Source organism: Rousettus aegyptiacus, unplaced genomic scaffold (genome assembly GCF_014176215.1).
Source record: "Rousettus aegyptiacus isolate mRouAeg1 unplaced genomic scaffold, mRouAeg1.p scaffold_m13_p_4, whole genome shotgun sequence".
In the NCBI taxonomy this organism is placed as follows: Eukaryota; Metazoa; Chordata; class Mammalia; order Chiroptera; family Pteropodidae; genus Rousettus; species Rousettus aegyptiacus.
Genome location: NW_023416307.1, coordinates 104,646,588 through 104,669,141, shown reverse-complemented (window position 1 = coordinate 104,669,141; position 22,554 = coordinate 104,646,588). Strand labels below are relative to the sequence as shown.

Here is a 22,554-nt window from a genome sequence, read left to right as displayed (position 1 = left end):
GTGTGTAGATATCTCTCATATGTTCTTTATCCATTCATGCACACTCAGGTTGTTTCCATATCTTGGCTATTATAAATAATACTGTGATGAACATAGGGGTGCATATATCTTTTCAAATTAGTGTTTTCTTTTTCTTTGGATAAGTATCCAGAAGTGGAATTATTGGATCACTTGGTAATTCTATTTTTAATTTTTGAGGAACCTCTGTACTGTTTTCTGTAGTGGCTACACCAATTTACATCCCACAAATAGTGCACAGGGTTCGCTTTTTTCCACATCCTCTCTAACACTTGTTTGTCTTTTTTGTTAATAGCCGTAAAATGAATATCTTGATCTAAGAAATCAGTTGTATGGTCCTTGAAGAGACTGTTGGAAGAAATTAGCCTGAGAGACATTGTTCACTGACATGTATTTAATAAAATTTCCTTTTGCCATTGGTTTAAAAATGCCTTTGCAGAACCCAAATTAACTCTGGATTTTAAAAATCGCATTCATAATTTACCGAAGTTACAGAATTGATAGGACTAACAATATATTAATTTTTGAGTAGCAAAGAACATAAAGTAGTAGTTTCTTTTATGAACTATAGACCCCTTTAGGAATCTAATGAAAAACTGTGGCTTTCTCTCCAGTAAAGTAAACATATGAACATTTTTACATACAATTTCTGGGGATTTTTATTCTTTAGTCTCTTCCCAAAGTAAGAACTCTAGTGTTTGAATTCTGTATGAAAATTAGCTTAAACTGTAATTTCAGAGCAATTTATATTTAAAAATATTTTAATCAGGTCTTTGGTTTAGATGTTTTTGTGTCTGTGATATTGCTCTAAAATTAGAATCTCATTACATGCGTTATTTTTGAGTATATGTACTAACGAATAACAAAATCATGAGAGTCACTGTCTCGGGTTTTGAAAATTCTGCATTTATGACAGCTCTCGCCTGTTTTAGCATTGCATGTTGCTTTGATTAAGTTTAAATGCATTATCGTAAATTCAACATTTGGTTTATGTTTTTTAATATGTTGCTGAGAATGAGCAGCAAAAAAGAACTTGGCTACTTATTTCATATAGGGTCATCTCTCCTGAAAGCTAGTTTGCCATGTTGAAGGACAGACTTTTTTCAATTTATAAACTGTCTCTTAGACTTAACCAGAGTATATAAAGTGATATAATAAGGTAGGGAAAATGAGAGCTATTCGATTACTCACGTTAATGATACATCTTTTCATTTGTAGGAAATGCTGTGTATTCTAACATGATAATATCTGTAGCTGATATATTTAAAATATGGGAGTCTTTAATATTCTACATGTGAACTGTTGGGCATAGGACGTGGTATAGGTAGACTTTAGTTGGGGAACAAGTATCTGTAAGACTGGAAATATACAATTCTAGAACATTCTTATCTCTATTGGGTTTCTGTGGTTTCTTAGGTGGTAAGGCCCAGTGCCAGATGCCTTTTTATAGTTTCTGTTAATGTCCAGAGAACTTTAAGAGGACAGTTTATCAGCAGCAGGTAGAGATTGACTTCACAGGTGAAACATCTCTTGATGTTGACTTTTAATTGATTTTAAATTCATTTACAGTTTAGTATGCCGAAAAGATTGTCAGGTTTAGGGAATTTGAGAAAATGTTGATTCTGATGCTCCAGTTATCTATGAACTTTCTTTAAAAACTTCCCCAAACCATTCAATATCAGTTTTCTCAGGAAATGCTTGAGAAATGTATATACTACTTTCCTGTTTTAGTAGCTTCTTTCAGTTTCATAGAGCATAAACTTTTGGTTTCAGATTCATATAAGTGTGGTTGCTAAAAGTAAGAGAAAGGGTTGAATTAAGGAGAAACAAATTTTCATAGGTAAAATGGAATAGAAAACAAAAACATGTATAGCTCTCAATGGTCATAAAGGTGCAGAGACCTAGAGAAAATAAGAAATAGTTCCGTGCCATTATTGCTTTGTAACACATTTCCTTTGATATGAATATGTTACAGATTTCTTAGAAATAATACTTTATAAATTTGGCCACAATTACTTTGTTATAGCAACTTTAAGTACGTAAATGAAACAGAAACAAAAGAACCCTGGCATAATAACTGTTCCCTGTAGCAGCAGCTTGATTTAAACTTAATGACAAATTAATAAAACTATAATTACAACCTTCTACCTTATGTTTGTAACTTGGAATACAGTAAAATCGATCAAATAATATGTAATATGTAACAACAGTAAGGACAATCCGTTTATTAGGAAGTTTGCTGTATCAAATCCCTAAATCCCTACATCAGTTATTTTACAGCTCAGTTTTCATCAGACACGGAAAAAGCCTTGTGAGAAGTAGAATCTGTAATTAGATCAGAAAGGTTGAAGCAGGTTTACGTTAATACAAAGATGCTATAATATTAGAGTAGTAGTGATTTTTTTAAGGCTGTAGATTTGACTTTCCCGAGTCTTATCCAACTCTTGGCCTTAGTTCATTCTGTTTTCAGAAATGAAAGAACATTGAAAATTTTTGCAGCCAAAATCAGCCACTGAATTTATTGAGGACATGTGGATGTCCTCACACACACGATTGCTGGTAGATAATTATCCTTTTCAGTCTCATTCTAACTTAGATATGGGAAAGCAAGGAAATAAATTATATCATGTTTTGTAAATGCTTTTCTGACAGCCTCTAACATACTTCTGCATGGGCCAAGGAGCACCTAATTTAGAATCAGTTGCCTGGACAGTTGGTTACAAATGAAGGTTTTAGGAGATGGCACCAGGGGCCCTGCATTTTAAGCCTGATTTCTAGATAGTTCCGGTGCTCCGTGATACTTAAGCACCACTGATTTAGGATTATCAAAAAATTTAATTTATACCCCAGTCGTAAATGTTTTTATGGATTCAGCTTGTCCGTACCATGCATAAAAATATTTTTCTAGCTACAGAACATGAGTGCCACATGCTGATGAAAGTTATTCCCTTTGCCATCCTCAGAATTATATTATTTTAGACCTAAAAATCCTAGTTTAATAACCTGATTAATTTTGAGGGTGGCAGTATGCTCAGACATATAGATTTGGATTTTGACGTTATAGTGCATGTTGCACCCGGGTCTGATGTTTTCTTCAAGGCCCATGCTGTTGAAGGCATCTTATGCTACAGTTTAGCATAAACTCTAACAAGGTCAGTGGGTCTCTGTATTGCAGTCTATTTGGGGAGCTTATTGGGTTAAGCATGTCATTTTTATTCGGTTTTCTCACAGAATTGGCTATCTGGCAGATTAGATGCATTGATGCTGTTAGGAGTATTTGTCAGCTGCAAAGCGCAGTGCACAGGCTGCTTAACATTGTGGGTTCCCTAGGGATTTGAGCTATTTTTTTATTATGCTGTTAATATCATGTTCTGAGATGTATTTATAGTGTTTTTCATGATCTTAACTTTTTTTTTTTGTAAAAACCACTCAACAAAATAAGAATAATGGTCAGCTTTTGAAATGTGCGATATCTTTTGAAATAGTCACCATAGATTTTGAAATGCGCATAAATTAATATAGATTGACTTATATTTGCGATTTCGCCAAACTCACGCAGTTGTATAAACTTGCGTCATGGGAGATAGGTTGAGTAGACGATAAGACGGCTGCCGCTGAAGTGCAGTGTAGTCATTAAATCAGAAGGAAGCTCAGTAATGCTGCAGGTGGACATTGCTTGTATTTAAAGATGAATGGAAGCAGAAGTGTACAGATATTGCTGGGATATTTGCTGTACAATTAGAAGATGGAAACTGAACCATCAGATAGCTAACCACATGACTATGCTGTTCTCCTGGTCACTTACCACTGTGCCTGGGGATTATTTTTCACTTCAGGACATTAGTGCATAAGGCAAGCAGAGTCTTAAATTTCTTCTTAAAAACCCCAAACTCTAAGAATTATTCAAAATATCACCTCAACAATAAACCCTTTATTTATCACCTCATCTTTAAAGCCTTTACTTTTTATTATCCTTTCCTCACTTAGGCCTTCTGTATAGGCTGCTTTTGTTGAGCTCCCATTTCCTCTACCACTTTTGTTTGCCTTTAACTGACAGTGTGGATTTAGATCTTAAATCTTTAATTTGTTCTAGGCATTGAGGATAAGATGACAAGATAAGATACTGCCTTTAAGAGGCTTGCAGTCTACAGGTAGAGATGGACATATAAGTGTGTAAGTATACTAAAGTGTTACAGGTATTTTTAGAAAAAGGAACAAGGTGCAGGGAGAGTCTGAAGGGAAAGAAATGGTCGGTTTGTCCACATCGGAGTGGGTAGATGGGTGTTGATTCAGGGAAGGCTTCATAGAAAAGTTAATCCTTGAGCTGAATTTTAGGGTATGATTATTTGTTAGGTGTGTTGGTGCAAAGGGGTATTGACTTATGGAAAACTCTGGTTAGGCACTATCAATGACTTCCTCATTCCATTTTGAATGAGGTTTCCTGTGTTCATTTTCACAATCCTTTTCAATATTTGATTGCCTATTACATATTAAACACTATGATTGGTGATAAGAAACATAGATTAAGAATTACGATTACTGTCCTTGGGGATTGTGTGAATAATGAGTTGGATACGTTTCTTAAATAAGTAGAAAATATTTTGAAGGCCTTTGTAATAAGGCTGTGTGTGAATCATGAGCTGTCAAGTTACACAAGTCTGGGTTGGAATTGTGTCTTGTCTGCATATTTGCTGTGGGTCTGTAGGCCACTTATTTAACTTCACATATCTGCTGTTTTCCTTATCTTTAAAACAAGGTTAATGCTTCCACCTTACAGATCTTATAAGGATTAAAAGATACAACACTTACAAAGTGCCCAGCCTAGCATCTGATACATAAAGTGTCCAATAAATGTTGGTTCTAGTCCTATGTCATGCAAATTGCTATATGTAGCACATTTTTAGAATTTTGTTGTTTAGGGAAGGCCTTTAGTTCAGAAGATGAAGAAGTTAAAATTCAGTTTAATGACTCACTCAAGGTTTCTCAGCTACTGGGGCAATAGAATGCCATTACAGAATTAATAGACAAATATTTCTCTCTGTACCTCCAGGAGCATCTTTGTCTTCTTTTTATGTAATATTTTTTAAATGGCAGAATTGATGCAAAACTGGAAATGAGAAGTGTGTTACTTGGGTAATATTAAGAATTCAGGTCACTCGGGGTTTCTGAAAATAAGAAAATGTCAGGGTTCTAAAATTTGCTGTTAGTTATAATGGTAGGCAAAATAATGCCTCCCCCCCACCCAATATGTCCTAGTCTCCCAAACCTGTTAATATGTTACCTGACATGGCAAAAGGAACTTTGCAGCTATGATTAAGTTAAGAATCTTAAACTGAGAAGATTTTTTCTACATTATCCATGTGGCAAAGTATAATCACAAGGGTCCTTATTAGGGGGAAGCAGGAATGTCAGAGAGAAAGGTTTTAAGATGCTATGCAGCTTGCTTGAGGATGGAAGAAGGCACCACAAACCAAGGAATGCAGGTGGCTAGAAACAAAGAAATAGATGTTTCCTTGGAGCCTCCAGAAGGAATGCCACCTGACACCTTGATTTTATCTCAGTATGATTCATTTTGGACTTTTGACCTCCAGAATTATGAGAATGTGTTGTTTTGAGCCTCTGAGTATGTGGTAATTTATTAGGGCAGCAATGGAGCTAATGCAGTTACCTTTACAGTCTTCCTTTTCAGATTTTATAGCGAAAGAAAGCTATATATAATATAAATCTATCCATGAGGTTTTTATAAAATCATGGCTCATTTCTGTTAAGGAAAGATATAAAATTTTTTACTTTTTTGAGGCTTACCTCTTGGGATGTGTAAAATTATGTGAACAACTTTTAGACACAGGGCCTAATGATGTAATTATTTTCGTTGAGAAGACTATTAACTTTCTGTTTGGATATTAAAATTTTTTCTTCTTATGCTTATTGGCTACTCGTATACATGGAAAGAGTCTTATAAGGAAGAAAGGTGTGATGAACCTGTGCTCCAAATCAGTGGATAAAATGTAAACCCTAAGGAAATTAGGATTGATAAATTGTTTGGATTTTTATCACTGGCTGTGATTCCATATGTAACCAGAAGATGGCAGAATTGGCACACAGATGAACTGTTCAGTTATAGGGTTTCACTTTTAAATGGTGGTGTAGAAAGATTTATTTGATATTCTTAATTTTGGCAATGTGTTTTCTAGAAAGAATTTTGGGAATTACATAAAGAATGTGGAAAAAAGTACCGTAAATAAGTAAGATATGGAGTTCAAAAATCTCTCATTAATTTGCCACATTGAATTTACTCTGCAAAGTCCTAAGCAGCTTTTTGGTTTTTGCTGTGATTGGCTCTATTCGACTTAAGTTTCTGTTAAATTTATTATAGATTTTCCTGTTTAAACACTGGACCGATATTAAACCTTTAAGCTTTAAGTTCATTAGATATGTGTAAATATGATATACCTTTTATGAAAAATAATTCTGGAGATGATAATCGAAAGATTTGGGTTTCATCCTTATTCCCTAAGCCAAGTAGCTCTCTGACCTTCAATAACTTCTACTATCTCGGATTAATTTATGTATAAAATGCTGACATAATTATTTATAGGTTGTTGATTGAGTTTCTTAGAGAAAAAGCTTAAATCAGGCAGTTTTTGTGAACTATGTTGAAATAGTTGGGGGAAAAGGTGTAATGTTAATATAAGGTATAATTATTGATACATAGTGACTCTGAAGAACATTTCAAGAGTGAGAGGCTGGAAGTGAGGCTGTAAAACACTGGCAGACATGTGGAGGTATGTGGTTTGGTCGTAGCGATGAAAGAACCAGAGATTTTAGCGGCATCTATCTCTTACTAGTTTTCTCTCACTCTGCCTTCACTTATTTTACCTAATGTGAGGCTGAAGTTCACTAACTTTTTCCCTTTCATAGACTTAGTCTTACGACTTGTAATTTTGCATTTTGATGTTTAATAAATACTAAAGGAGATATTCAACTCTCCATTGCAAAAATAAAATCGTATCAGAAAAGTTTTTAATTATGTAAAAGAAAAAATCTTGGTAGCAGCTTCATTATTACAGATAATTTTTAATCTAAAGGTCATCAAATTTTTGGTATGCTTAAATCTAATAAGGCCAGTATTGCATTTCAATGTTAATAAAAGGTGGAGACATGCATTTTCTTTATGGAAAACCTTAGTTTTCTTGACCTTTGATAGAACTTTAACAAAAAAAAAAAAACACAAAACAAATCTGGATTCAAACTGAACCCCAGGTTTATGAGGAAGGAATGCTCTAAAGAGTGGATTTACCAAGAGACCCACAGATGACATTACCTTTATTTTCTTTCATAGAATCATAATACTGTAACATGTTTTTGTTCTTGTGCAGTGAAATACTCTGTTGTAGCTCAAATTCAAATCTAAGAAAGATCAGAGTTAATAGAAAACCAAATGGGAGGCAGCAGAGTTACTGGAGGAAATAGACAGAGGCATTACTTTGTGGCCTCTCTCTTATGCCAAAATTGCCACGCCGCGGAAGTCAGGAAGCCATGCTGAGTGCTTTGTACCCCTTGTGTTAGTTACTGTGTTTCATCTGAGAACCTTTTCAAAGTTTTTCTTCTGTTTCTGTATTTTTAAGAAATAAAAACATAATGTAAGAACATGGAGTGTTATGAAGCATGAAGTTCCATAAATATTTATGCCAACTCACAAAAGTAGACAATTCTTATTTTCTTGACATATTGAGGTCATATTTCACTCTTGACCTCTTGAATTGAAAAATATAAGGAGTTAGTATACCCTTTTCTATCTTTGTTCTTTTTTCTTTATTTATTTTCATTTCTTTAATGAGTTTTAGATGCTGGGAGCTGTCCTTTTAGGTTCATGTAAGTTTCATAGGACTCTATTTTCTATTTTGGTTTTATGAGGGTAGATTTAAAAGTTCACTCTTATCAAAGGTAACATAATTTATATTAATTGTTGGCCTTGATATAAGCTGTTTAATCTGTTTTTGTGCATGTTATTGTCATTAAAATTAAAAATACTTTTTTGGTCAAGGCTAATAAATATAATTGTATCTAAAAACATATCTTAAAGTAGTTTTTTTCATTTTATTTTCTTAGAATCTTTGGTTCATAGCAAATATTTTTACCCTTTAAAATCATTTAAAAAAATACTCAGAAAGTAATAATACGTATTTATTGTAGAGACTTTAGAAAATATAGGTAGGTAAGAAAGAAGAGGAAACATCACCTCTGATCCCACTCTATTTTTTCTAGTCTTTATATAACTATATATAGACAGTCTATTCAATACAAAGAAAAACATATATTAAAAAATTCTGGAGTATTGGTAAGGTCATTTCTGTGGAAATGATTGAGTTTTGGTGTTATTCTTCCTCTTGCATAGTCTCCTTTACTTTTGTCATAAAATAATACAAAAAAATAGTAAATATAATTTTGTCAGTTATATCTAAATAAAGCTGGGTAAAAATACTTTAGAGAGATTCTTTCTGTTTGATTAGTAAGGTTGATGCATATTTTCTTCTTATCTTCATGGTGTTTATGGTTTAGTAGAAGAGAAAATAATATATACGAAAAACTATGTGGTATAAGCTAACACATAAAAAATGTCAGGTAAGGTAATTTTGGGAAATAAGAATAAGGAGGACATAGTTTATTTTAAGAGTAAAGATTCTTTTGAGGTAAAGAAGAGAAAGTATGATTGAGGAAAATTTAGAATTATAGAAATCAAGACTTAAAAGGATCCCACAAAGATTTCTGGACCAAGTCAAATAAGAAGAAAATCAGACCCCAGAAAGCAAAGGGAACATTTGAGAGTTCACTTACAGAAGTTGGCCAGTCTAGGTCTGAGACCTCAACTAGTCCCTGCTCATTCCCTACTGGGGTTGAGCCCTGAAGGAAAGGTCTGATGTAGATGCAGGAAATGTCACCCTTGGCTGAAGGGTAGCCTGGGCAAAGGGAGATAGTCACACATCTCCCTTTGTAGGCATCTGCAAAGGCTGCTGACTCTGCCTTTTCTCATAGCCTCTAGGATCTATATGTATTATCTCATCTCTTTCCTAGATTGTTAACTTCTGCCTTGCTGCTACCACTTTCCCCATCCTATGTGCAGCTATTTACCATCCCAAATAAAATAAGAACAACAACTACCTTTAACTGTGACCCTATCTCCTCATGCCTTAGCCCCCTTCTTGTAGTAGTAGTCTACATCTGTCCATCTCTATCTCAAAATTACAAGTTCTCTGTAATGAGTCTCCTGTCCTAGCCCTCCATCGAAACAGTTTTGGTGAATTCTGTTAACCCTCGTGTGTACATTGCTTGGGACTCTTGACCCATTGCTCTACAAATCTCCATTACAAATTTCTCTCCCTCTTGAATATTAAGTACAGTTCTTGGTTGCTTGCAGTTGAAATAGATCTTGGGTAACCTATGGAAAAAAAGATTCTTTTTGGAAGGTTGACAGACACTATTAATTTGCCTTCCCTGTCTCACTTGCCGACAGAATACTGATTTGGTTTAGGTAGCAGTATCATCAACTCTTTACTAGATCTATACATTCCCAGCCTTCCTAATAGAGGATGGCCATGTCATGTAGTTCTGGGCAACACATGCAAGTGGACACTGCTGGGAGGCATCAAAGAAAAAAGAGGAGGCCTGTACTTCTCGTCCTGGACCCAGTCGTGTGACAAGGTGATGCTGGAAGGTATGAGCCAGGCTTCTCATGTTTTTTTCTCCTCATCATGCCCTGTCACCTTTCTTGCCAGCTAATTCTGGCTAATTTGGAATGCTCCGTGAAGGCATAACCTCTGGCAGTTTTCCCTGAATCTTGTGCCCCTCCTGTTTGCCTTGTTACTTGTATATGCCTCTTTTTATTTAGCCAAATATTATTCAGATTATCTGTATGTAGCTGCGGGTTCTTTGAGGCCAGGGCACCATCTTATTCTTCTTTACCTTGCAGCAATATTTGGCTCAGGTGTTTTTGTTCAACTGAATGAGGTAAGTTTGAAGGTAGACTGTGAGTGGAAAGGTATGTTAACTCATATTGCAGATATCTTTGCAAACAAAAAGCATTCAAATATTTGATGAATTAAGAAACAGAAATCAGATTATATTGTTTTGTAAGTCTTGTTAGTTTTGAGAAAAAAGTGACTTCAGGTAATGAATTCTTTGTTATAACCATACCTGTTGCAGTGCATTAACATAAAGCATTGCTGCTTTTGAGCTATCTTTTAGAGGCGATATGCCCCTGTAACCTGACTCCATGACATCTAGAATCACATCACATGCCATGTCTGGCCCTTGTCTCCTGGAGTGCTGAGGCCTGTATCTATCCATGCCTATTCTGCTCTTGCCAAGGCTTGTACCAAAGAAGAATTTGCCAGAATAATAACTTACATCAAGGGCTGGCAAACTGCCACCTGTTTTTCTAAATAAAGTTTTATTGGAATGCAGCTATTTCATTCATTTACATATTTTTATGGCTGCTGTTGTGTTCCCACAGCATAGTTGAGTGGTTGCGACAGAGGGCAGGTTTCTTGCAAAGTCCAAAATATTTGCTGTTTCATCTTTTACATTAAAAGTTTACTGATCCATGCTCAGAGGCACTTAATATTGGAAAGACAAAGCCTTACATAAATATCCAATTGGGCAGTAATCTCAGATTAGAAATTAGGAGAATTAGAAATTAGGAGAATATAGATTGAAAAGGACAAGCCTCTTTGAATTTGGTGGGATGGTTTCGTTAAATTTCTTGTTGTTCTTTCCATTTTACTACATGTGTCATTGAAGAAAGATTGCCTCTGTTTCTTACTGTGACTCAAATATATATGTATTTATATATACTACATGTTTTATAATGTGTATATACGTGCGTATACATAAACACATATGTAAATATATATAAACAGACAAGTGTGTGTGCGTATATACATTTTTTTTGAGTCTAAAAGTTTTAAAGGAAATTTCCTCAACCATATGCACGATGTGAGTCAGGTGTGTTAAATCTTAAGTTGCAGAAAAAATTTGCATCTTTGGTAGACTGCCTAGTGTGTGGAGGCTTAAATATAGTATTTCCATTAAAACAGGTTAAAAGATCAGTTCATAGATTACCTCCTTGTACCCTGAGACCCTTTCCTTACCCCTGCCTTCTGTCCTGTGGGCAGAGTTTCTTCTGGTTTGATTTTTTTTTTCTTTTTCAAGATTATTGAGATTTAACTGACATATAAGAGTATATGAGTTTAAGACATACAACATAATGATTTGATATATGTATTGTGAAATGATCACCACAATAAGTTTAGTTAACATCCATCACTTCGTATAGTTAAAAAATTTTTTTTTCTAATGGTAGCTTTTAAGATCTACGCTTAGCAATTTCAAATATTCAATATAGTATTGTTAACTATAGTCACTATGCTGTATGCTACATTTCTAGAACTTCCCTTATAATTGGAAGTTTGTACCTTTGCCCACTTCCCAGGCTCTGCCTCTGACATCCACAAGTCTGTTCTGTTTCTCTGTGTTTGTTTTTTTTAGATTCGACATGCGAGTGAGATCATATGGTTTGTTTTTTGCTCTCTGATTTATTTCACTTAGTATATTGCCTTCAGGGTCCATCCATGTTGTTACAAATGGCAGGATCTCTTTCTTTTTTATGGCTAAATAATATTCCATTGTATACTACAATGGAATGTGCATACCACACTTTATTTATTCATCTGTTGATGGATATATTGTTTCCATGTCTTGGCTAATATAAATAATGCTACAGTGAACATGGGGGAGCAGATATCTCTTTGAGATAGTGATATTGTTTATTTTGCTATATGCCTAGAAGTGGAATTGCTAGATCATATGGTAGTTCTAATTTTCATATTTTCCATAGTGGCTTTACTAATTTACAGTTTCACTAACAGAGCACAGGAGTTCCCTTTTCTCCATATCCTGGCTAACACTTGTTATATCTTGTCATTTTGATGACAAATCTGAGTGATTGACTAGTTTTTTATTGTTCTAATTTGTGAAAATAAGTAGTTTACTAAAGGCAGAGTCCTAGAAGTGTAAGTTTGAGGTGGCACATACCTCTCTCTGGCTTATCATGAAGGATAATGTTAAAATTATTTGTTGACTAGTCAGGGGTGGGGATGGACCAACCAGTACCTATGTCGACTTGAATGGTGGAGCAGGGTCTGAGAGTGCCTGGAGTTACTTCTTTGTCATTACACGGCGAGGGGAGCTGGGTGCTGGGGCTGGTTGAGCTGCAGTGGGGTGAGATGAAAAGTTAAGGGTAATCAGCTGATGATCAGTTTTGCCTCTACAAATATGCATGTTATTTCTAGTAAAGCAAAGGCCCTTTTGGTTCATTCTTTCATCAGACATGTTTGAAATGGCTGTTATGTGAACATCAGATGCCATTCCATAGGTGTTGGGGGTTCAACATGAATAAATGTGCTTCTTTTTATCCAGGGGCTTATAGATAGATGTGCTTGGAACAATATGGCAGGAGGTGGGAGGATCTTTACAGAATAAGGCAGGAAAGGTTTTGTGGCGATAAAACAGTGGATGTCCATTAAGGATTCTAGGTCTGTTAGGTTAAAAAAACAAAACAAAATAAAACAAAAAAACAGCCTTTTGATGTCTTGCAGTAAACCTGTACAATATATTTTTTATACTGTAATTTTTGCTTATGAAAACATTTTAATTTTCATAACAGTTATTACTTTGCTAGGATATAATTAAATTTATATATTTTAGGTTGCCTGCCTGATTCGAGTTCCTTCTGAAGTAGTTAAGCAGAGGGCACAAGTTTCAGTTTCTTTGAGAACATTTCAAATTTTCTCAAACATCTTATATCAAGAGGTAAGATGTGTTTTGAAGCTCTTTTCTTGATTGAGAAAGATTTTATAGTAGCTAGTATGAACACTATGAGTCTTAGGAGTCCTAGATGAGACCTTAAAGCTAAATGTAATGTCCAATTATAGTAACTTTTTACGCTAAGATTGTCAATGTTTTTTTCCTTTGTTTTTGAATTTTTATTTTCACTTTTAAAATTTATAAACAAGCACATATTGAGTGCCACTGTTGTATATGTGTCTTCCATTGTAATCATCCTATATAGTTCTTTTGGAATCAGACATGGAATAAATAGTAAATATGTAAAGTGAATGAAGATATATTAAAACATCATTACCGAATTTGAGGACCCATGGAAGAGAAGTGTAGTAATAGACTGATGTTAATGACTAATGTCATAGTGTTTATGTCAAATGTAATTCCTCTTACTGGTTAGTGTTAAGCTGTGGGTCAGAGATCATTCCTCCTGGCCATGTGACTAGGGACCATTGAGGTGCTTCCTGTATAGTTTTTAGAGAAACCTTAATGCTTTTTTTTTTTTTTTATCATTAAAGTCAATCACATGGAAATTTCAATGGGTCTAGGTTTTAGAAAAGTTATTCTTAATGGTCCCTCTGTGAGGAGATACTGAATATTTAATTGTATGAATGAGATCAATCCAGACAATAGAAGGTCCCTGTTTATTCATGTGGACAGTTAAACAGATAAGCCAAAGCTTGTCCAGAGGTATTTAATACTATTGAGAGTTTATTAATAAATTTCTGATGTCTTTTGATTGAAACTATGAAATATAATTCTGCTTTTATATGAAAGGGTAATCAGCATTCCGTGTACGTTTGCTTCTGGAAATGTATTTAGTTAAAACATCTTAAGTATTCTTTTCAGGAGAAGAAATTTTGAAAGCAACTAAAGCTAAATTAATATGTAGTCAATTTTATTACTAGAGATGTTCCCATTTTAAAGGGAGCTGACCTGAGCTTTGCATACCTTAGGCCAGTTCTTTAACCTCTTACAGAACTGTGGCCATTGTGAACATTTTACAACTCAAACTTTAGAAAAGGTAAATATGATTTACCTCCCATGCCTTATTTAGATTGTCATTCACAAATTTCTACTGTTCTGACTTTCTGAACTTTCTGCCTTTTGTTTGTTTCAGGGTATCCAAGGATTGTATCGAGGCTACAAAAGCACCGTTTTAAGAGAGGTGACTAACTTAATTTCCATCATTGAAGTACAAAAATGATATGCTTTGTTCAGTAAATTTATTTGGTGAAACTGGTTTAAAAATGAAAGAAGGAAATTATCACTTTTTAAAACACAGTTTAGTCTTATCTTGGTTCTTGCATCTAATAAATGGGTAGAAGGAGTTTGCTGAAAGGGTGATCCCGGTGATAAAAATGGCCCATCCTGTAGTTTCTTTGTACTTCTAGAGTGACTAAATGTCTGTTGTAGCTGAAATATTAGGAAATAATTACAAAGGTCAAGATATAAAGTTAATTATTATAATACACAGAAGTTGGTAGTGAAAGAAACACTCTAAGATAGGGGTCCCCAACCTCCAGGCCGCAGACTGGTCCTGGTCCTTGGCCTGTTAGGAGCAGTGCAGGAGGTAAGGAGCATTGAGCAAGCGAAGCTTCATCTGTATTTGCAGCTGCTCCCCAGCACTAGCATCACCGTCTCAGCTCCACCTCTGATCATCAGACATTAAATTTTCCTAGGAGCATCGGTCCTGGGTGCTGAAAAGGTTGGGGACCACTGTTCTGAAACAAGTATCTCAAAAGTCTCTATCATTTAGTTAGCTTTTGTTTTCCTGATAACAAAATATGATGATGAACTGGGAAGTTCAGTCTGGCCTGGAGTCCTGGCACTGCAGGTATGCCTGGAAGTGAGCCATTTTATCTCCCGTGCCTTCTAACCCACAACTTGTGTGATTTAATATGTGGTAAATTTCTTCTCCCTCCTTCTCTCCCTCCTCTACTCGTCTCCCTCCTTTCCCCTTCTTCCCCTTCTCCCCTCCTTCTCCCTGTCCTTCTCCCCCTCAAAAAAGCAAAATGATTTCAGTATATTACTGCAGGTAACATGTTTTAATTTTTGCCTCATGTAAAAGATGCTATTTTGAAATTCAAAAGTTATAGGTATGTGAGGTATAAAAGAAGTCTTTGATTTGGGACATAATTTTCTTTTTTCTTTTTTAATGATCTTAAATTTTGCAGTACTTCCCCCCCCCCAACCCCCAGCTACATTGCAATATAATTGGCAAATAAAATAGTAAGGTATTTAAAGTGCACAGCATGATGAGTTCATATATATATACACTGTAAAAAGGATTGAGACATAATTTTCTATTAAATCACAAAAGAACATCTGACACCCTTTTTTTTCTTATTATCAGCACAGAAATTTATTTGAATTCAAAGTAACATGGTTCTATTTAGAATACTATACTAATTGTCTAAGGCAAATATCCTTGGCCCTGAAACAGGTTTAATGATGTCATTCCTTTGAAGTACAAAAATATGTACTAAGAATGTACAAGGAAGCAAAAATATAAAAAAGTTTGCTGAGTATTGGGAATTGTTATAAGATGGACACACTAACAGGCTGTAATAGAGTTCAAATTATAAAACATAGCAAGGAGTTCTTTTGCTTTATCAAGTCCATGGAAAATAAATCAATAACCTCAGTAATGCAGAAATATCACCACCTGGTTAACAGGACAAACTTCCTGAGGGACACAGGTCATACGTAATTCACTGTACTTTCCCTTTCTTTACCTTCTTTCCCCACACTGATTTCTTTTATTTTTCCCTTTAAGATCAGTTTCATCCTACTGCAAAATATTTTGTTTCATTTGTGAAATGAAGTAAATAATATCCTGATTGAAATATGCAGCGATTTAGTTGAAGGTGATCAAGGATCAAATGTTTGAAAAAGGTTAATTAGCTAATTAGCATAAACCATGGGTGGCTTACAGAAAAAAAATTCAGATACTATATGTTCACTAAAAAGTTAAAAAGAGTAAACAGTTAAAAATGGATGAAAAATCCTAGGGTTTATGGTGACTTAGTAATCAAAAGCATATAGGTTTCTTTTGATTAAACTCATTTACTTGTGTAGTGATCTGTAAGGAGGCTCAAGATAGAATTAGATTTCCAACAGCATCTACGGCCAAAGTATAAACTTGAAAGGTCTCTTCCTCTTGTAGAAATTGGAACACAGATGAGAAGTCTTTCTTTGAGTATCCTTTCGCATACATCATCCTGTAGATCTGGTGGGCTTGACTGCCCAGGAGGATAGAGTTCTTTGTACTGGTAGCAGAGTCTTGTGCTAATCCAGGATACTTAGCTATGAGTATTGTTCTGAATCTACCCTGATAGTAATTAGCAGAGGAGGGAGCTCCATCCATCACTCAAAGGTACGGGATTGTAAGTTTCACTTGAACAACACCATCCTGAGCGCATATGTAGGATTTTAGCCAATGGTTTTGGTTCAAGCCCTAACTTGATTCCAAGATTCATAGCTTCAGTGGTTCCACTCTTATTAATAACTTGCAGCATGTTGTTGCAGATCTTTGCAGCCTGCTGGGTCCCCACACCACAGTACACCACATCAGAGCCCATGCACCCAGCAGTTTTTGGGCAGCAGCAAATTCATCTTTTGCTCGTTCCACTGTAAACATACGGTGCCCAGAGTGAGCAGCTCCCATACCACCAGAAACGGGGGCATCCATGAAAACTGCTCCCATTTTCTCAACTTTGGCCAATTCCTTCAAAACCACAGGATCAATAGTACTTGAATCCATTAATAGCGAGCCTTTCTCTACTGATATTTTAGAATTCCATTTGCTCCAGAATAGGCTTCTATCACATTAATACTGGTAGGCAACATTATAATAATTCTTTCAGCTTTCTTCAGCTACATGCTGCTGGGGAGGACACTACCTGTTCACCTGCATGCAAATACATCATAAATAATGAATGGATAACCACGTTTAAAGAGATATTTTTTGGTATTGGATTCCCCATGTTGTCTAGTCCAGTGAATCCAACTGGATATTGACCTAGAACACACCGCTGGCAATGCTGGCTGCTGACGGCTGCTGCCAACAGCTCCAGTACTGGAGCTGGAGGCGTCTCCTTGTGGTGATGTCCCTGTGGTGACATCCATCACTCCTGACTTGCCCACTCTGCATACATTTGTTTTCTCTTTGGAGTTACTTGGATGCTATTCATTTATGAAAATGTTTTAAATTTAAATAAATATTGTCACAATTAGCAGAATCTTAAAATTTTTTGAAATCCCTAATTATATTCCCAGGTAGTTTTTTTGTTCGTTTGTTTTATACTATAGATTATAGTCTTTATGAAACACTGCCACTGCTATTTAAAGCTTTGATTTGTGCAAGGTAACAACCTTTAGTGTAGTGTTGTGTAGGTGATGTATATCTTTGAAAAATTTTTTTTGAAGGCAAGTGGGATGTTTCAGAATTGGTCATTTGTGTGAAGATGACCTCTGCCTTTCAAAAATATCACCTGTACTATATCTTCTGTACTTATTTTCTCACTACGCATGTGTTATTTACTCAGATTTCACTGAATGCAGGAAAAAGGCAGGGGGACCAATGAACCTTTTTTATTTTTCTGGGAGATGCTGAATAAATTAATATAATTACATGCCAGAGAATACTGGTTTCGCATACAAATAAATAGATAAAACACATGGTTACAATTGCATTCTATTCTTTTAAAAATTTGTTTTGACATATATCACACTTGTAATTAATTTCTAGGCTGCAATTCTTGCAAATAATGTGACCTTCCTGAGATGACTTTGTTTATTCAAAATGGCAGTGCTTTGTTGACAATTTAATTGAGGTCTTTTGCATTATTCGTATTCATAAAAGATCTTTCAGAACTGATTTTAGTTGAAATATTGCTTTTGTACAGATTCTCTGATAGAATGAGAGAAAAATTATTGCTGAGCGAAACATTGCGACTTTTCAAAATGAGAAAAATAAGAAATGATGTGTCTGCTTTAAACAAAATTTTTGCATTATAAATAGTTTCAATTCTTACATTGTTCTCACACCAATATCAAATCTTTTTGCCAAGAGCTTGTGTGATTATTTCAATAAGAAAATACTCGGAAGCCTTAGTGAAAATCACCAGGGAACTTTATACGTTTATTCTGTGTACAATTTTTTTAAAGTAGTTTTATCTCCCTAGTTGTAGACCATTAGAGTGAGATTGATGTTTGAATCCATGCATTATAAAATAGATTGTGTGTTCTTTAGATTTTATGAATGCTGTCACGTTTTTTTTACTACATTTAATGTTTGTAGAGATTGCATGCTTATTCCTTATGTTCTAAATTATTTTAGTTACTGTGAATTTTATACTTGAGTTTAAGGTAGGTCACCCGATTATACTATTTATCTCACCCTTTCAGTGTTCATTTGCCTCATGATCTTGGCCAAATTAGACGTGGCCAGGCATTGTGGTGCAGTGGTGTTATTGCAATAAGATGGAAGTGGGGAGCAAAATCACAATTGCCTTCTTAGTCAGGCTGATTTCAGAGAGTCCATTGTCCTGAGAATTCTGTGGAGAGCAGCCTCATGATCTTGGGTGTGAATGAGGACTTCTTTAAAAGAAGAAAGCAGGAAAAGGCAAGATGTTTCAAAAGAAATAGGAATAGGTTAAACTCAGCAAATGTGTTTTATCCACAAATTCTATTTAGCAATCTCTTTAAGAGTATCGCCTATGTGTTGGGCACCACACAGAACATTTCTGCCCCAAAGAATTCATGTTCTGGCGGGGAAACAAGGGAATAGACACTTTACAGTGCAGTGTGATAGTGCTATAATGATATGTATGTTCCAGATGCAGCTGAGATTATAGAAGAAGCAGTGCTGGAGTGGTACTCAATTAGTATTTTTTGCATATATGAAAACTAGTTTTGACTTAATTCTCGAAAGAGTGGCAATTAGAATAGTGAAGGAGACAGGCAGATGTAAAGGCACAAGGTGTGAAAGAACACATGTATCTTGACTATCTAAGCAGAATTGGGGTTTTCATACCTATTAAAGAGGCAAGAGTGATTTTCCTTTACCTGAAGCCAAGTAAGGCTGCCTCAAGAAAGCACTTGACCAGGTGGGGTGTTTGCTAGGGGGAGAGGTTGAACAACCACCCTAGCTGGATGTTTGCCAGGGGACTGGAGTGGAGCACATGGAAATGCCTTTGCAAGAGCCTGACATATGTCCCCTGGAGTTTGGAGGATAAATTATTGGCGTTTGACTCTTGTCTACACAAATATGACAGTGAGATGCTGGTTTTAGTGCCTCAATGGCAGGATATTGCCATTTTGGTAATAAATAAGTTCCAGTTTCTTTTTGGTAGATAAGAGTGGCCACTAAAGACATTTGAAATAGGTGAGGGTCGTTTCCCCTTCTCTTTCCAGTTTTGCTACCAGGCTTTGATGAAAGCAAGTCTCACACCAAATTCTATTGTACATACAGTCAAACATGTGCAATCAAAATCAAGCACTCAGAAAGACCAAAATAAGTCATTCAACCCGTTCTATAAGTTCATCGAGGCCCTCAAACTTTCTGATTGAAAAGTTCACTTTTAAGTACATATAGCAGCTTTCCAAAGTTATTTACCCTTATTGTCTACTTTGAGCAGTAAAAATTTCCCCTAATCTAGTGACTGGAAACAGGAACCTCTGTGATCATCCTTCAGAGTATTTTTCCCAGTTCCGTTGTCTGCACACTAAGTTCCTTTTCCCCCAAACTCTCCATGTTATAGAAGTCTCTTGTGTTTTTATTCAGAGCCACTCTGTCTTAGATGTTTTGTATCTTGTTTATTTTCTTAACCAAAATATTGTGGAGACCATTTTATGCCACTTTTCATAAAGAGCACCCTCTCTTTTTTATAATTGCTTAGTACTCCATTGTACAAATTAACCACAGTTTATAGCCAGTTCCTCATTGGTGGATATTACAAGCATGCTATAATATATGTTGTTCCTATGTCATTTTGTACATAGTTAAGGATGTAAGTTATATGCTAAAAAGTGGAATTGCTTGGTTAAAGGTGTATAGGCATTTGTAATTTTGATATGTATCACCAGATTGCCCTTCATGGAACTACTAGTTGATGTTTTTGCCAACAATGCAGGAGCTCTCTTGTTTCTTCTGCCTTGCTAACGGTACTAGCAACCTAAGAGGTAAAAATGATCTCACTGTACTTTTAAAGTAAGACTGGACGTCTGACATATATTTGAGATCTGATTTATTTACTGTGAACTGATTAAATTATGCTAAAGTTATTGTCAGAATTAAATGAGATCGATATGAGGTGTTTTCTACAGAGCTTGTCACATAGTAGGTGTTTAAGAAATGTTAACTATGTTTGTTAGTATTCTTGGTAACTGAAAGGGCTTTTGACAGGAAATAACACCTATGTGTAAAATGCAACTCTGTCTCTTACCACTGTCTGCTCTTGGCAAGTTACTAAACCTCTCTATGCCCAAGTTTGCCCATCTGTGCTAGGAACTTTGCATAGATTTTTCTTGTTGAAATCTCACAGCAGTCTGAGGAAGGAGGTATGACAGCAGTAGAGAGGTCTGCTTGGGAGATTGAGTGGAGAAACCTGCCTCTAGGTTGTTAGGTTCTTGAACAAGGATGCAACCTTGATCTATCTACATTTAAAGACGTGTCATTTCATGATGATGGGTAACAGTAGGTGTGTTTGAAGTAGAGGGCAGCTGTTATTACTTGTAAAGCTTTTCAACTACAAATGGAGAGTATTGGTGGTTGAGCTGATCAAAATTGGTAAGGTAAATGGGCTGGAAAATTTTTATGATTATTCTCATTTAGGTCAGATGATTATTTACTGCAGTTTATTTCCCAAATAAGATACCCATGTCTAGGAAGGCTTTCTTATTGAGATTGGAACACTTGAATGTTTCCCATTGAAAAATGTTATGAAGCGACTGTAGCAAGAACCTCTATTACTTATTTAATATCCTTAAGTCTGTGTACTAGTTCCTGCTTTCGTGATAGTAAAAGGGGAAAAAAAGTTCTAGCTGATTAGAATTTTTTTCCCTTGTATCACAGTGCTGTGTATCTGTCTCTGTGTGTGTTTGTATGAACTTGTTTTCTTTGACCTGCATATTTCTTTTGTTTTTGGTTTGTCTTTACATTTCCATTCTGTCTGACTACATGTAACTATGCCTGTCTTCTCAGATAGCATATAAGTTCCTCTTGAAAACAGCAATTGGATTTTTATATCTTTGTAGCACGCATAGGCTCTAGAATAATGTCTTTCACAAAGTCATCACTCAGTAAATATTTGTTTTTTTATTTCTTTAGGTTTGATTATTTTTTGTTTAGCTGCTTCTAGACACCATGCTCTTTTCAGAATACTGAAGTGAGCTTTTAGGGGAATTGGAATTACACAGGTTGGTGGTGCAGCCTTTGGACACACTACATTATAGGATCTTTGCATTAGATAGGTGATGAAATACCAAAAAGTATATAATTTTCTAAGATTACAGTCTTCTTAAACTTTGAAAACATAGTTTTTATAAGCCTGATTTCATTAGAAAAGTGGTAAGTGTTGTAATTCACTTATTTTATACATCTTAGTAATTGCATTTGAAAGGGAAAAAGTTACTATAAGTCTTTCCAAACTTTTATTGTGAAATTGTTTTTCAGTTAAAATCCAATGCAAACATATTGAACCCTATTTTAATCCTACATAATTCATTTTATTAACTATGACCAAATAGAACATCTGTTAAAATTCCATAATGTTAGCTTCATGGGAAAAGAAAAAAATCTGTTTGCTCTTGGAATTCGTCCACTATTTTATTGTTCAGGATTTCAGTAAATGTATAATGAGACATTCTTATTAATACGAATATTTAACAAATGAAAATGAAATATCCCCTTTAATCACATAGGTTTATAAAATGAGTCACTTAATTGCATTTACATTATTATAACTTTACTGTAGAGATGGGATGGTCTGTAAAGAATGAATGGTAGTTCATTTAGTTCATTTTTTAATACAAAAATCTAAAATTATTACTCCTCAAACATGGACTTTAGCTTACAGTTTTTCATCATCTCTTAAATAAACAAACATTTTTAGAAAGAACAATTTAGTAAAATTATCTTAATGTAGAAAAATTACTTTAGCCCTTTAGCACATATTTTCCCATGTTTTGTTTATATGAAACCAGCTGCTGTTTACTTTTCTCATTCTTTGGCCGAATTTCATTTGCACTTGTATAGTTTGAAAAGGCTGCCTATTTGCATTGTTGCGTGTTGGCCATGTCCTGAAGGCATACCAGTTCCTATGCATAGGGTTTACTGGGATGTAAATGCACTAACATGACTCTTCAGTGTAAACATATAAGAAAGCTGTTGGATAAAGGTGGAAGTTAATTCTTGATTTTAAATGTTAGTGTCATAAAACCATAATGTTGAAGCAGCTCTGTTTATGGTATTCCTTTGTTTGTGTTTTTCGTCTCATGTGAAATATATCCTTCCTTCATCTTTGTCGATTTTGATTGCATTTAGACTGCAAATAACAGGAAATCAGACTACATACAGTAGCTGTACCGAGTAAGGGTTTTTTCTCCTATAACAAGAATCCTGGAGGTGGT

General features: G+C 35.1%; 1 protein-coding gene across 7 annotated transcripts in view; it reads left to right on the top strand.

Annotated features, from left to right (window-relative positions):
- Positions 1-22,554, top strand: part of SLC25A26 (solute carrier family 25 member 26) — a 141,341-nt gene that overhangs the window by 25,182 nt on the left and 93,605 nt on the right. For 6 of the 7 annotated variants that reach the window (XR_001597550.2, XM_036219905.1, XM_016150221.2 and 3 more), the window contains 2 exons: positions 12,784-12,888; positions 14,039-14,086. The exons of the other annotated variant lie outside the window; for it this stretch is intronic. Coding sequence is in view for 5 of the 6 variants with exons in the window: in XM_036219905.1 (XP_036075798.1) it covers positions 12,784-12,888; positions 14,039-14,086 (153 nt within the window). In the remaining variant the exon portion in view is untranslated. The remainder of the gene's footprint in view (positions 1-12,783; positions 12,889-14,038; positions 14,087-22,554) is intronic. 7 annotated transcript variants of the gene reach the window in all.